This window comes from Pteropus medius, unplaced genomic scaffold (genome assembly GCF_902729225.1).
Source record: "Pteropus medius unplaced genomic scaffold, Ma_sr-lr_union100, whole genome shotgun sequence".
NCBI classification, from domain to species: Eukaryota; Metazoa; Chordata; class Mammalia; order Chiroptera; family Pteropodidae; genus Pteropus; species Pteropus medius.
The window spans coordinates 9290857-9307571 of record NW_024342473.1 but is presented as its reverse complement, the minus strand read 5'-3'; the positions used below and the strand labels follow the sequence as shown (position 1 = coordinate 9307571).

The 16715-nt window shown below is 33.4% G+C and overlaps 1 protein-coding gene across 13 annotated transcripts in view; it reads left to right on the top strand.

Annotated features, from left to right (window-relative positions):
* ATL1 (atlastin GTPase 1) overlaps positions 1-16457 on the top strand; it is a 37162-nt gene extending 20705 nt beyond the window's left edge. For 11 of the 13 annotated variants that reach the window (XM_039865156.1, XM_039865157.1, XM_039865160.1 and 8 more), the window contains 8 exons: positions 2656-2748; positions 3830-3968; positions 8556-8683; positions 9778-9834; positions 10728-10799; positions 12015-12446; positions 13647-13661; positions 15611-16457. In XM_039865156.1, coding sequence (XP_039721090.1) covers positions 2656-2748; positions 3830-3968; positions 8556-8683; positions 9778-9834; positions 10728-10799; positions 12015-12446; positions 13647-13661; positions 15611-15721 — 1047 coding nt within the window. In that variant the 3' untranslated portion in view covers positions 15722-16457. The remainder of the gene's footprint in view (positions 1-2655; positions 2749-3829; positions 3969-8555; positions 8684-9777; positions 9835-10727; positions 10800-12014; positions 12447-13646; positions 13662-15610) is intronic. The other 2 variants (XM_039865162.1, XM_039865158.1) reach the window with 2 other exon arrangements.
* The last annotated feature ends 258 nt before the right edge of the window (positions 16458-16715 follow it).

Sequence of the window (16715 nt, the reverse complement as noted above, 5' to 3'; positions counted from 1 at the left end):
AGATATTTTTTATTAAACTTATTGGAGTAACATTGGTTAATACAATTATATAATTTTCAGGTGTACATTATAATTTGACATCTATATATTCTATTGTGTGATTACCACCCAAAGTCTAATTTCCTTCAGCTACCATATATTTGATCCCCTTTACCCACTTCATCCTCCCCTATCCCCCTATATTTGATCTCCTTTACCCCATACCTCCCCCCGCCTCCCCCACCTCCCTACCCTGGTCACTAGTCCATTGTCCATGTCCCTGAGTCTCTGTTTGTCCGACATAGGTATTTTTAAAATCTCTTCCTGTAGAACCTGTGTTTTTCCCACAAGACTCACACAAAAACACACACACACACACACACACACACACACATACACACACATACACATAAAGGAGGGGCTCCACCTTAGTGAAACAAAATAAGAAGTATTCACAATGCAAACTAAGAAGCATCCCTTGAGGAAAGAAGATGTTAGCCAAGGATTTTATATCCAGCAAACTTGATTTTCAAGTAGAAAGGACACAAACTGTTACCAACATGTAAGAATGCAAAAAATGTTGTTCCCATGAGCCCTTAATTAGAAATTATTGAAGAATGAGCTTCAGATAAGCAAAGATGATATAACTTCACCAAAGGAGAGCTAAAAGGACACTCTACTTCCTATAGTCTTGCCAAAGAAATAAAACCTGAGTCAAATCAAGCCTCTGTATCCAGCTGCCAATTCGCAGGAAATCCAGAGGACAAAAGAACTGCCCCATGGAAATGCAATTAGCAAGGTCCAGGTTATGGAAACTCTACAGGTCAAATTCCTAGGTTCTTCAGCAGATGCACTGTAAGGGAAGAAAACAGATGGAAGAGGAACCTGTAGATTAAAAGAGAATTAAAAGACATAACAATATTTAATGGGCAAGACTGAAAGATTCAGTTAGGAATTCAGAAGATATAAACTTAGAAAGATAATTTAAAGATAGCTAATTTCATTAAAATATTCTAATTTTTCTCAATTTCCTACATTATCTAATTTATAAAAGTATGCTTTAATCAGCCCTCAAATCGTAAACTATGTGTTTTATACTTAATTTTGGAGTACATTGCAGCAGGGATTTTGAAGTAAGACCAAAGTTTAAGTGCTAGCTAGCTCTTCCATCTCTGCCTGTGTGACTCTGGGCAAGTTACTTATGTCAGATGAGAGTGGAGGTGGTTCTTATAATCTCTTCTGAAAAGAATAATAAATTATAACCTATCTCTTGGGGCTGTTGTAGGAATGCATGAAATACCATGTGTACAATTCCTGGTATTGTGGTTGGCATATAATAGACATTCAATAGATGAAAGCTACTATTACATTGGTTTCAATGGGTCTGGGACGGGGCCCAAGAATTCTGTACTTTTAAAAGCCTCCCAAATAATTCTAATGGTTATTCTAATTTGGGAAACACAGTCCCTGAAAAAATCCTTCTGGATGTGAACAAATATCCAGCTTCAAGGATGATTATCAGTACATTTCTTAGAATTGTGGAAAAACTGGAAAACATCTAGGAGAATGGCAAAATAAACTAATGTCTATCCATGTGCTAAAATATTGAGTGGCTATTAAAATAAAAATCAAATAGCTAACAGTGCTAACTATGTGTCAGGCGCTGTTCTAAATGCCTCATATATATTAGTAGTCCTATGAGATATGTTCTATTATTATCCATATTTCACAGATGAGGAAACTAAAAATGTACATGACAATACAAATAAATTGTGAATCTGAAACATTTCTGAACTATCAATAATAAAAAAAAATTATAATAAAAATTTTGCCTTGTCAGAGGAAAGACTGAATTAGCTTTCTCACAGAAAATATTTCAAAATCATCATCTGAAGTGATCAAATCCTTTGCAGCCAAAAATTGTAGGAAAAAAAGTATTACAAAAATATGTTAGTTATTTTTCTGGACTGTGTGTGTGAAAGAGGAGTGATATTTGTCAGCTTTTCTGAATTTGTAATTTATTTTTCTCATTATAAATAAATATTCACTTTCAAACGCAGCTTTGTGTTATTTTCTTATTGAGCCCTCCCCCCCACAGATAGTATAAACTTCTGGCATCACAAAACCTGGATTCCCACCTCTCTGCATACCATGTATGCATAATGAGAGCCCCTGATGAAGAGAAAGGGACAAATGTAATAGATGAAAAATATTTAAAGAGATAATAAAAGAAAACTTTCCTCAAATAAAACTTTAATCTTCATAAAAAGCTGTTCAAAAACCACCAAGATGAATGCACCCCACCAAGTGATGAAAGACAGAGATGCCCTCAAACTGGCTGAATGGCACTATGTAACTATAGTCAGTTTTGGGGTATCTTTCTATTTTCCCTTAGTGGAAACAGGAGGATGATCTAATAGGGGAGAGACTGCTTGGAAACTTTCAAAGGTTTTATGTTTGCTTTTAATTCCATAATGTGGTAAAGAATACTATTCAAATGACAATAATAATTTTTAATTAATTTCAATTAAAAAACCGGGAGGTGGGGATCATTTTATAAATTATATAAATGTCTAACCAATGTACTGTATACTTGAAACTAAAAATAAAATTAAAAAAAAAAAAAACAAAGGCAACTTAGAGTTTCCTTATCAATCCTTTCTTCTTATTTCTTAGAGTCTGATATTTCTTGTTCGAGACTGGAGTTTCCCATATGAATTTTCATATGGATCTGATGGTGGCTCCAAATTCTTGGAAAAACGCCTCAAGGTTTGTTAGATATTTAGGTACATGAAATTTCACCAGTATTAATCTAGAATTATTTTTGTTGAATGATTTGCCGAATAGATACTCAGTATCCACAATCTCTTTTGATCCTCATAGTATCTGTATGAACAAACTAAGATAGATATTTAATAAAATACTTTTAGAATTATAATTTTCAAATATCAATTATTATGATACAGATAAAGAGTTCTTTTGTAGCTATCTATAAAACAATGATGTATTCCCCAAAACAAACTTAATTTGAAGAATTGTTCAAGACAAACAATGCAATATCTGGATTCATGTTTTAATAGAGGTTTAAAAGTTAATTTAACTGAAATACCTAATTTTGAAAGCCTCAAAGCCAATCTTAGAACATTTTTTTACTACACAGAAAGTGAAATTAGAAGACTTTCCATTTTCTGTCTCATGACAGTTCAATATTGAATGAATCGTTTACATTATCAAAAAATAACTACCAAGAAATCTGGAAAAAAAAGTGAAAAAAGTTCCTTTATAGTCAGGATCTCTGAACTTACTTTTTAAGGTTTATAGTTACTTCTAGGGTAGTTTGTACTATTAACTGTCAAATAAATGTGAAAAAAAGGGGCAATTTAGCTTATAAATAAACACCCAACCATTTAGGTGCCTTTCTAGAATTTAAATGTATACCTACTAGGTAACAAGAAGCTGTCTTGAGTTATCTACTGAAAAGAAGGTAGAAATACATTATGATCTGTTCATGTCTCCTGTGAGTACTATAAATTAAAATTGGAATTTTTAGGAACTAGCTAGAGTAAAACCCCACTAATTTGTATTAAAAAAATGGGAAGGTGTAACCGAGTTAGCATAAGAATAGAAATTTGTTCATTGTAATAATAATGTCATATGTATGCTATAGTGAGATAGGGCTGTGTGGCAGATTCACCCAAGACTTTATTCTTTCTTTAGTATCAGCCCTGTCATGTCTATTTTATCATTGTGGAACCAGACTGACATAGCAAATATAAGGTTGCCACAGAATTCTTTGGAGTTAAATTTATGTTGAAAGAAATTTAAACTTCAGAATGATCTACTACTGCAGGTCTCAGGGAACCAGCATGAAGAACTACAGAATGTTCGAAAACACATCCATTCCTGTTTCACCAAAATTTCCTGTTTTCTGCTACCTCATCCTGGCTTAAAAGTAGCTACCAACCCAAACTTTGATGGAAAACTGAAAGGTTTGTCTGTCTTTTAGTGAACATGTTTACATCACTTTAGTCTGTTTATAAAAATGTCATTTTATCCACTGGGCTTATGACTTCTGTTTTAGTTCATCAGCTGATATGAGGCTGATGATTAGAAATTGTCAGGAAAATTGGGAATCCTGGGCTGATGCTAAAGTGCTTCCTTGGTGAACTGTGGGATTCTACGGGTGCCGAGTATGTACAAATCCTGTGTTCACCTGGGAGGCAGTAACCCTCCCTCACAGAGGTTCCTGCTCATCTGTGTGCATTGAGAAAAGCTCCTTAACGTCTTCCTGTTTAATTTTTCTTATTTAAATTAAGGGGAAAATAGATGCCTATGTATTTGGGATGTCGTATTAAGTTATAGACTTAGAGATTGAAATATTGCACAGTGCTGAATACTGCTACAAAAGAATTTAATTATAAATTATTAAAAACCTCACTAAAAATGAAATTCTCTTCTGGACGAGGACCAGTTTTTTAAAAACCAAAGCATTAGAGTATTTGTTTTTCAATAGTACATATACTAAGAGTATGTAATTCTCTCTTAAACAGAGGCATGTCTAATGATTTAAGATTCCAAAGAACTCAACTTGTTAAAAAAAAAAAGAAGAAGAAGAAGAAGAGAGTGGAGGGTAGGGGTCTGGGGAAACAGAAGTTAATCTTTCCTAGTGGATAATCACCGGGTCTTTAGATATTTGCTTTGTAGTTATACAAGGTAGTATAAAGACATTTCTGACTTTTTTTTACTTGTTAGCCTAGTATTGAGTACACCACTTAGTTCAAACATTTGGTTAATTTACTGTAGCCTTTCTGCATTGTGCCAGGGGTGGTGAGACATAAACTTTTCAGCACAATTGTTCTCAAAGGTCTTTAAAGTTACATTTTAAAAAAAGGACAACATAACTTGGATCCAGTTTTATGGAATTGGTTTGAAAAGCAAAGCTAATTTTTCCTCTATATCCACACATTTATTCTCAGATACCTTATATTTAACTATGGCAGTTAGTATCATAGATTGAATTTCAAATTTCTCAATCATCAGCATTGTTTTTATACATTTTTAGATTATCTTACTCTTATATAATAGACAAATAAAAGTAGGCTATTAATACATGGATTCCAGGATCGTATCACTTACAAATTCCAACCCATTGGTGAGCACACAGACCTCTTGATACTGTGCAGTTACCTAATGGCTTCAATGTGTTTTGAGTAAATTACATAAAAAGAAGGCTCTCACAAGGCCTCTCTTTCTTCTTTGGAGTTGGGAGAGCCATAAAGAAGCAAAGGAGGGGCAGACTTTCAACAACAGCCCTTTATTAGGACAAAAAAGTAGTCTGGTGTCTATGGTCATGCCATCCTGAACAAGCCTGTTCCTGTCTGATCTTGGAAGCTAAGCAGGGTCAGCCCTGGTTAGTACTTAGATGGGAGACCACCTACAGAGACTAGGTGCTGTAGGCATAAAAAAATAGGTACTCTTGCTTCTTCCATTCCTGTAGTATACAGCTATAGTTATTAAGTTAACTGATACTTTTTGGAATGAAAGATCTCAGAAAGAGATTGTAAGACAAATCATGCAGATAGAGAATTACACTTTTTAACAAATTTGTTCCTTATCAGATTTTACTTACATCTAAACATATATTGACCTACACATTTGGTTTATAGTTACCCATAAGTTATGAGTTTACCAGAGTGGCTAACCTGAGAGAAAGAGCAATGAAAGGCAGCTTCAGTTTCCCATCAAAAGTTCCATTTTGATGAGGCTTTTTGTAGGACTGTTGCAGAATCCCTCCATGTGTGGAAATGTTCTGCATTGTCTCAGTTTCTCTGTGGGCAGTTTTGATAGTCTGTTGTCTACATTGTTTTTCCATACCATCCTGAAGCTTATAATTTGGTGTGATTTCTGTCTAGGATGTCTTGTCTACTGGCCATGCTGTTCTTCAGAGGGCTGGCATCTGAGTGCTTGCCTCTGGGGAAGAAATGTCTCTAAATAAAAAATTGTGCAAAAATTGTTTTTTGATAATAGTTTCTCGTACACTTTTTACATACTTATAGAGATAACTTTCAAGTTCTTATCAATAGTAATGATCATTATAATTACTATTTTTTCATGACTCCTCCCATTATTGAACTTATCTTACTATTTCCAGTGTTATTTAAAACTTACAATACTATGATCATATTTAATTGGTATTAATTTAATTGCTTTCCACATAGGAAATCAAAAGAATCAGAAGTACCGAATCACATCCATTCATGCTACATTCAGCCAGTTCTCACCAAGTGCTTACTGAATACCTCCCCTAGCATAGCAAATCCAATCTTTAAATTTATAAGGAGTTACCTTTTTCATGAGGTTGCTCAGTGTGACAGTGCCCCAAGTAGAACAACCAAGTAACCACACCATAAATTGTGGAGCTACATCCTTACCAGCTCCAGTTAAGACTTGAAAAAGCATAACCAAGCACCATCGCAAGGTGACTATTTTTAAAGAGCTGTTGCTAGTGATTTATCAGAGTCAAGTAATCCCAAGAAAGCATCTTCCTTGTTTAATTTACAGAGCAGCACTATACCAGTACATCTGCCCTGTGGAGTTCTTTTAAAGCATGTATCATGTTCTTGATTTTTTTGACAGATAACCACTTTGGCCTAGCCCTTGAATTCCTGGCAAGGTTTTACTCTTGTAGAAAGAAATGATGAAAACAAGACATTATCTTGAATGATCAACCACCCACACATATTAATCGGACACTTGTAGTGGGCCAGAACTGATTAGTACACTTCGACAAATTGATCTGAATGGTCTACAGATGTTCTGGGTCATGTATTTACTGTGTTCAACTAATACTGTTAGCAAGAGCTCACCATTTGTGTATGTTATGAATATATTGTTCATATTTTCTGAATCTACAATTGGAATGCCTGGCATTGGTCTCTGAGAAGAAAGTTAGACCATGGCTAATGCCATCTTCAGGACACATTTTTAACCAAATATGCAGGTTACTTTAATAATTACCACAATTACTGTTACATTAGATATTAAAGTGTATCTTGTTCCATTCCAATTTTATACTTCCATAATTCCATTTCCATCTCCTATACAAGTAGACATAAACATTGGGCGCTGAAATTTCAAAGCCGTACAAAACATGAAGCAAAATAAGTCTGATAGATGTCTAACAGCATGCTAATGCATGTCATAAAAGTAGCAAGCAAGAGAAGAGAAACATGAATTCTTATGTAAACTAGTATTTCAGTGTATATTGAGACTATAAAAACAAGCAGGGAAAGTGCAAACACAATCATAAGATTTGCATCCTTATTCTTAAGACCTCAGAAATCACCAATCCCAAAGCCTGAAAACTCAAGTGACTCTGCTGAAATTCAGATTTTTAAAAATTATAGGCAGTTACTGCATTTACTTAGCTATCAAGTCTCTGGACATATCTTACTTTTTACATGTATTATGTGTGTTTTTTGGTTTGTTTTGAAATACTGATTTAAGGAATTATCAATGTGTATATTTTAAACATATACACGTTGATATATTTTCTGTGTTACTTTGATAAATCTATAATACTATAAAATAGTATTATTTTCTGTGTTACTTTGATAAATCTGTAATACTGATGATATATTTTCTGTGTTACTTTGATAAATTTGTAATACTATAACATAGGTTATATGTAATCACTTGTGACAAACATAATAGGTAAATAATTCAGACATCCTCTGATATGCTCACTGTTAGGCCTCCATGCCTTTTCTTGCCATGCTATTTTGTGTTGCTGAGTTTCACCACTAGGGGTAGCATCATCATCATCACTATCTTTTTGAACTCGTGTTCTAGTTACCACACTTATACCGAGTTCTGCATACCTTTCACAAAGTGAGCACACCAACACAGAACAATTTGGGGATACATTTTCTGAATACATCTTTTCGGCCAGGAAATATCTGGCTTTTTCCCAATTTATGAGCCTATGTATATGAAACCACAAACAAGACTTACATCAGAATACATGAAATGGTTATGTGAATGGGGTGTAGATTATTCGTCTAACATTTAATATCAAGAAAGTGGTTTTAGTCTACGGCCATGCTACCCTGAACAAGCCCAATCCCGTCTGATCTTGGAAGTTAACAGAGTCGGGCCTGGTTAGTACTTAGATGGGAGATGACCTAGGAAAACCAGCTGCTATAGGCTTAAAAAACAAACAAACAAACAAATAAATAAATAAGGGATTGTAAGCTGACAAGGTGGGTCCTTGCAATCTGTGAGGTCAACCAAGGATTGCCTCACCTTAAAAAAAAAAGAAAAAAAAGAATGCTGTTTTATATATAGAAGATAACTGTGTAATTGAAGTGGAGATTAGAAAGACTAGCAGTAGAAGTATGGGCAATGAGGATCATTCACCCTGGGAAAAGTGGGTTTCAGGAGTTTAGTTGATGGGAAAGTGAATAATGGCTTTATCACGGATGAAGAAATGGAGGAAATCAAAGGATGTTTTATTGTACGGCATGGAAGACTGGATAGGATTTTTAAAATAATGATGAATTTGCTTTCACTTGTAGAAATAGATGATGAATTCATCAAAAACTTGAAAATACTCATTCCTTGGCTACTTAGTCCTGAGAGCCTAGATATTAAAGAGATCAATGGGAACAAAATCACCTGCCGAGGTCTGGTGGAGTACTTCAAGGTATCACTCTCATTTCTAGTGCATTTGTGAGTACTTAGATTTGACATGTTTTGGAAGGCAGTTACTACAACAAAAATTATAGACTCCATAATATGGGGACGAAGGTATGAGGACTCTATAAAAATTAAAAAATTACTAGATTCCCAAGAAAACTTACTTTCTGAAATTATTTTTTGGGAAAACTCCTTGAGGTAACTTTACTCTTCCCTTTTATCTTGAGGGAAATATATTTCGATGTATCTAAAAGTTGAAAGAGTCTATTTTTTGGAGGGGGGTGGGTGTTTCCCAAGGTCCATACCACATAGTCCTCAGTCATGACCTATACTGAATTATACCTTCATTATGAAGATTTCCAAAGGGCTATACATTGCCTTCCTACTGCAGAAATACTTCCACATTTTCCACCTTCTACACCAAGAGCCAGTTTGAAGTGGAATTACTTTAAATTTGCATTTACCTGTTTTCCTCAGGTAGCACTGAATAAAACATTTTTCTTTTTTTTAAAACTAATCCACATATATAGTGGAGAATTTCAGTTATCAATCTAATTTGTGTATTGATGCTCCAAGGACTAAAATATCAATTTTTAAAATATTCAAAATGCAGTCATATACCTCCCATGAGATTACTTACCTTCATCACTCTCAGCAATAAATGACATATTATCTAAAATTTCTTACTGTGCATAATGCTGTGGAAAAGCTTACAATTTAGTAGGAGATTCGGGACCCTTACACAGATCTGTTCCATAAAGCTTATGAAATCAGCAGGTACAAATTTCTGTGAGTAACTGAAAAAGAAAGGTTACTCCTAGCAGAGGGATCTGAGAAAGTTTTAAAGGAGGTGGAAGTGAGATAGCCTTTAAGAAGAGTAGTATTGGCAAGTGGAAATGTATGAAAAGGGCTTTTCAGGAAGAGGGAGCAAGAACTAAGGAGGAATTAAAGTATAAGAAAAAGTAGATAGTTCCTGAAACTGCCAAGACCTTATATTTTTGAACTGTCAAGACCTTAGATCTTAAAATACAGTTTAACAGAATTAGAGAAATAGTGAATGGAATTACTTGAACATGAGTCTTTTTCTTTTTTGCTTTTTAGGCTTATATAAAGATCTATCAAGGTGAAGAATTACCACATCCCAAATCCATGTTACAGGTATTTATTAATCAGGAGGCATGACATTTTAAAACTTATTAAAACTAAGCTTTCCTTAGCTTTATGCTATGCTAAGCAAAAGATCTGCTCCAATCTGGCTGTCTGAAATTAGACATATAAAAATAGTGGACAGAATGATTTATGTGTTCAGAATGTGTTCAGAATGATTTATGTGTTATGTGTTCAGCTAAACATTTTCACATACACGTATACCAGCCTCACTTGTGCTGAGATACACTTATATTATTGTTTAGAAAACAGACTCATACTATGATTTAGATTCACACATGTAACAAGTAGAAAAGCAAGCCCAGGTTTTAAACAAAAGGTCTCTCCAAATAAACACTTACAAAGGAGAAACTAGCTTTTTCCTCAATTATTTAAACATTTCTTTGTTCTTTAATACTCCCTTCTTGTTATCAGTGATACATTGTTCTATCAGTAGCAGTCCCTAAACCTGACATATTCTCTCTCCCTCCCTCCCTCTCTCTCTCTCCCATCTCTCTTCTCTTCCATATTTTATGATAGATAGATGGATAGATGGATGATGGACGGACGACAGACATAAAAATTCCACATGTGTTTGGATTTATAGATTCCCCCCCCCACATTTGATAAGAGGCTTAAAAATATTTTTAAGAGGAAAAATCTTCCAAATGAAAATTCATTTTAGAACTATAGTTTATTGAGTAAATTTATATGTATTATACATTTTGAAATTTTAGTTTTACTAAGTTTTAAAAATGTAGTGGAAATATTTCAACATTTTCAAATTATTTGATGACTGAGTTCTCGCACATTTCTTATACATGATGCTCAAAAATGAGAAATGCCTGTGGAACTTTAATAAACATGAATTCCATTTTACATCATATTTTGTACTTTATCCAAAGGCCACAGCAGAAGCTAATAACTTAGCGGCCGTGGCAACTGCCAAGGATACATACAACAAAAAAATGGAAGAGGTAAGAAATAATATTTTAAATGATGTTTTAAATAAAATCAGTATTTCTTCCATGAACTCATTCTTTTTTTCTTCTAAGTTATGTAGTATACATATGCAAAGAGGTGGCTTTGACTTCTTTCTCGGCCTGTGTATATCATATTTATATTTATTGTCTTCCTAAAATATTTTAAAAACAACACTATGTATGCACAACTTTAAATATTTTAAATGTTATCTCTAATAGACACATTTTTTATTTATTTTTGCCAGATCTTCCCACCAGTTTAAGATCTATTGGCTAACATAACATAAGCTGCCTCTCCACTATACCTCCCTACATTCCACAATTCCAATATTTCTATCTTAAATTTAAAAATGTTAGGAAAAACAAATTAAATCTCAAAGGCCAATTTAATTAGGATGCATCTCATAATTATTATATATATCCACTAATGTGTGATAGGACCTTTTTTCCCCCCTGAAAATGTTACAAAATAAAAATTACATTCAAAATTGATGGACCGTTAGAATCAAGGGAAATATAGTGTATGAAATGATGTTTATGACATAACTAAAGGGTAGTTAGAATAAGAGTATCCTTTATGTAGTTAAATAACCGAAGCGAATGGTATAAGTAACTGAGAATTCCCTTGTAACTTCTGAAAAAAAAAATGAAAATGTGGTCCAGGAACATTTAGTTTCCATTTAGTCTTTTGAAGAAAATACTGAATGGGCTCCATTGAAACAAAAATCAGTGAAACTGCCAAAGAAAATGTTTTTAACAATTTTACTTTAGAGCTTTATAGCATCGCTTATTGTTTTAAACGTCATTGGTCAAACTTACTTCAGTGCAGTTAGAAAAAATTTCATAGGTGGACTAGCTTTCTTGAATTTGGATTCATTCTGTAAATGAACTCAGTTTGCAGTTCACTTTGTGTCATGCCTTTTCGCCTTGAGGAACTTGAATTGTTGGGATATTCTTTCTCGTGTCAAAAAGAAAATAAAAATTAAGAATGACTTTATGTAAGTCAACTGTAAAGTACCAGTCCCATTTATAGTCATGCCTGATAAATTGATAAATATGAACTATGGAAAGATGTGGGTTGATAAAAGATATATGCAGGTTCCTTCTGATTATCAATGTATGCTAACAAATTTAGCTAAGTGAAAAATTTTGATACAGTTCCTAATTTTCCTTTGCACTGCAAAAATAATACTTCTCCATCTGATACAGATTTGTGGTGGTGACAAACCATTTCTGGCCCCTAATGACCTTCAAACTAAACATCTGGAGCTTAAGGAAGAATCTGTGAAGCTATTCCGAGGGGTGAAGAAGATGGGTGGGGAGGAATTTAGCCGGCGTTACCTGCAGCAGTTGGAGACTGAAATAGATGAACTTTACATCCAGTATATCAAGCACAACGATAGCAAAAACATCTTCCATGCAGCTCGTACTCCAGCCACACTGTTTGTGGTCATCTTTATCACATATGTGATTGCTGGTGTGACAGGATTCATTGGTTTGGACATCATAGCTAGCCTATGTAATATGATAATGGGACTGACCCTTATCACCCTGTGCACCTGGGCATATATCCGGTACTCCGGAGAATATCGAGAGCTGGGAGCTGTAATAGACCAGGTGGCTGCAGCCCTGTGGGACCAGGTAGGAACACTTTTAATTCTCTCCAACTAAATTCAGCACACATTTGAATGCCATCTATGTACCAGACACTATGTAGATGTTTAGAAATATACAAATGAACATATTTGGGGCCCAGTTTTCAAGAACTTCAGAATCCGTCAAGATGGCCAGATACAACTAACTGTAAAACAGTATATGAAGTCCTGCACAACTCTTTTCCAGTAAACATTTCAATATTTTTCAAAATACATGGATTAGGCAGTGTTTTTACTTTTCTTATCCTAAAAGTTAAAGCCGTTAAGTGTAAGAAACAACAGTTTTTATTTAGCTGATTGTAACTCGATTATATGTTAACCTGACTTAATACTTATAACCTATCATCTGACTAGCATTGGTTTGGGGTAGCATATACAAACTGGTATCATAAGTCGTTGTATCATTGTCTCTTTTAGTATAAACTCCTAAAAGCAGTATCTGATTGCTTCAGATTATCTCTATTTGAACCAGACATTTACATCAGGCCATGAGTCCAGGTCAGTTTCTAGATCAGCTGCACATGGGTCAGCTGTACTTTATGGTCCAATTAACTATAACCTAGGGAGTCAGGGTCACCATGGTCCACTGTTCAAATAATTGATTATGGACAGGGGAGACAAGTAGAAACACACCTAGACCGATAATTACCTATGTCATTCTAGAAGTGTCTTCAGTTACCTTATGAAAATTTCGGGGAATTTCGTGAAGTTAAAGTTGAGATTCTTCACAAAATTTTGGAGTTAAGACTTTTGAACATTATGGTCTGAGGTATCAAATAATAGCTACAATTCTCTTTAAAACATAATTGTAATGGTAAATCGATTTACCATGTGCCTTTGAGATAAACTAATGGTAGCACTATAGGAAACAAATGAATTAAAAATTGGATCCTTTGAGCTACTGTCTCAAATAGCCCCTCAACCTCAAAAGATTTAAGGAGGGTTACTTGAGGTAAATCCCAAAGCTCTCCTAGAATATGATGCTGAAACCTATAAGGGATATATAGTTGGGCTCTTCAAAATGTTCATATAAAATATGTAATCTAAACAGAAAAAATATCTATAGGAGTACTGGTTCTTAAATGCGCACAAATTAATATTGTAAACAAAGCTGAATATCATAATGCCATTACTGAAGCAGGATATATACGTTTCTTTTCTCCCTTTTAAATTGCCTTTGCCACAGGGAAGTACAAATGAGGTAAGTTAAATTTTTTAAATTAAGAATTCTATTTATAAACATTATTTTTATAAACATTATATTCTTATTTTATAAACATTATATTTATAAACATTCATAAACATTATATTCTTATTTATAAACATTATATTATTTTATAAGCCGACCAGCCATTAAAGGTTGTATAAATGTAGATTAGAAAATCTTTAGTGACTACTGTGCCTGTGCTCTCCTAGCATTTGCGATTTTAATTGTAAATTTTTAATGATTTTTAAAATATTTTATTCCAGACATCATGTGATTTGATCTGAATATGAAACACAAGAACTGAATATCATGAATATTTTATCTATTGTTTCCTAAATGTGTAGAAAAATTCATAATTCTTAAGCTCTAACATTGTGCATTTTGCTCTACTGAAGAGTGAAACAAGTAGTTATAAACCTTGTGAAAACATAACTACTGGAGAGTATTTAAATGACACTAAAACCTTTCAAAGTTGTTTTTAACTTGGGCTTTTGAGTAACAGTTACCTGTACACTTAGGGGATCCAGTCCAGTATGCAGTGTAACTTTCTGGGCATGCTTCAGACATGACCTGTAAATTGGTATTCATTTCTCTTACCATTCTATCACTTTCCACATGTGCGGATCTCTGTATCTGAGGAAACAATCTGAGCTTCCAGGAAGGAAGCATTTGTTACATAAGAAAAATTATCTCTGGAGGTAATTTAGGCCATTGTCCTCAGGAAGCAGAACTGATCTTGAAGAACATAATTTTTTCTTCAGTGTCTGCTGTTACATGTAACTGGATTATGTCTTCTAATTGAATACTATGATACATTTAATATTTACAAGTTAATAAGGAATTGCTTTATGTAAAATTCAGTAAAACAAATTCACTAAAGTAAAAACAAATTTCAACTTTGCAAATCAAACATTAGAAAATATCGAAGATTTTAAAAGAACAGTGTTAAACTGAATGTTAGAATCAGAATATAAATAGAACTAAGATAATACCATGTTACACCAATATGCATTCATAGAAATGGTGGTACCAAACTTAAGAAAATCAAGAGAGCCAATGGACTCAAAAAGATGAAAATTTATGGTATTTCCTGAGAATCAATTACTATTTAAAGAATATCCAGCTTTTAAAAATATTCAGACTTTTTACAGACTCCAGAATTACCTAAGTTGGTCTTAACTAAGTGTTCATTTTGTGAACGTCAGAGAAGGGAATGAATCTTAGACATTAGCTAAGGGAGGAAAAAAGAACATGAAAATATTTATGAACACTAATACAAAGCAGTATGTAAAAATTTCTATGATTCAGACACAAAGAACGAGGGAGTTTTAATGAGGAAAGGCTTTCTGAGGTAATGTTTCTGAATAAGGTTTTGCAAGATATGAACTAATTAATGGAAATAAGGTAAGAGAATATTTAAGTGAGGGATCCCCAGTGTGACGGGACAACATATGTACTCATTTGCATGACCATATCAGGAAATAATGGAGAATAAAAGTGGTCTCATTCTGAAAAACCTATGAAGACCTGATAACAAGTAGTCTAACTATGTATAATAAAGTAGCTATTGGTGTCAAAAGTTACGAGCTCCTGTAATTCCTTTAAAACTGGTAATATTCACAATATGTGTTCTCAACACAGTCCTGGAGCTTAGTGGTTAGGAAGCTCTGCTCCAAGAGGTGTGCAAGGTAAAAGGAAATGTGGTCTGAGAATAAAATGTCTACCACAAAGATCAATCCACAAAAGTAGTAATACACACTGGAAAGTTGAAAATATTTTTGAGTTCTAAGATGTTAGTTCTTCATTTATATGCTATATAATGATATAGATTCCAAATTTAGCATGCTAAATTTTATATCATACTATAAACTAATTATACTAAAAGGAAAAATTTTACACGTGTTTAGTAAAATGTTTCATAATCTGGATTCTTGCATTTCTAGGCTTTATACAAGCTTTACAGTGCAGCAGCAACCCACAGACATCTGTATCATCAAGCTTTTCCTGCACCAAAGTCAGAATCTACTGAACAATCAGAAAAGAAGAAAATTTAATCCAGATTTTAAAAAATACAGGTGCATGACCGTCAGTTAAATATTGTTTTATGTCTCCATGCAAACATTCAAAGTGCTTCCATCAGAACAGAGTAAAATACCAAACACTTCTGAAGACTGCTAAAGGGTTTAGTTCTTTTACTTCGGTGTTTAAGATGTACGTGTATGCATGGTTATATCATTTTGTTAACATGTACAGTTTCCTGACTTTGTCCTTCAAATATGCTGTTATAATTTAAAGTATTTGTCTATTTATGATGACAGTACATGTGTTCTGCTTGAATTTACTAAATTCTACTACTGGGTTATAATTAAACCATGTAGTAATATTACTCCATGTTGGATATGCTCATTTAATTTCTACAGAAGAATTTTAAAATTATTTCACAGTCGTTTGTTAAAGTATAGCATCATAACTCAACAGGCTTGATTCAATCTATATCATCTCACATATACCATGAGCTCTTATTTTTAAAGATAGTCAAGAGTTTTTCAGTTGCTTTATCAAAAACTATATATTGCTTCTTTTATATTATGATTTAATATAGAATATAAACCTCAATCAAAAATGCACAAAAAAATCACTTTGTATATGTATTTGAGTTTCATCGCATTGTATATTTTCTCATTTGGTACACAAAGAAATGTATCATTCATAGGTTTATTCTTTTAACATGTAAACTATTAAAAGTTTACTCTGGTTCCTATGATTAAAGACAAATGCTTACTGAATTTGGAACTGTTTGGGAGATATTGATATATAAGTGATAAAGGTTATTTTTTTTTTTAATTCAAAATGCATTTTCTTTAATGCCCACCCCCATTACAAATTTTGGTTTCCATTTTAAAAAATGTATGTTAATCCCTTCTAGGTACCTTCCAGTCATCTTAAACCAGTGAATCTATATTGTATTTCTAATTACTAAAATCTCAAGTGGAATTTCACTGAGCATACCTTTAAGAGAAAAAAAAGTGTGGTAATGAAAAAAGAAAA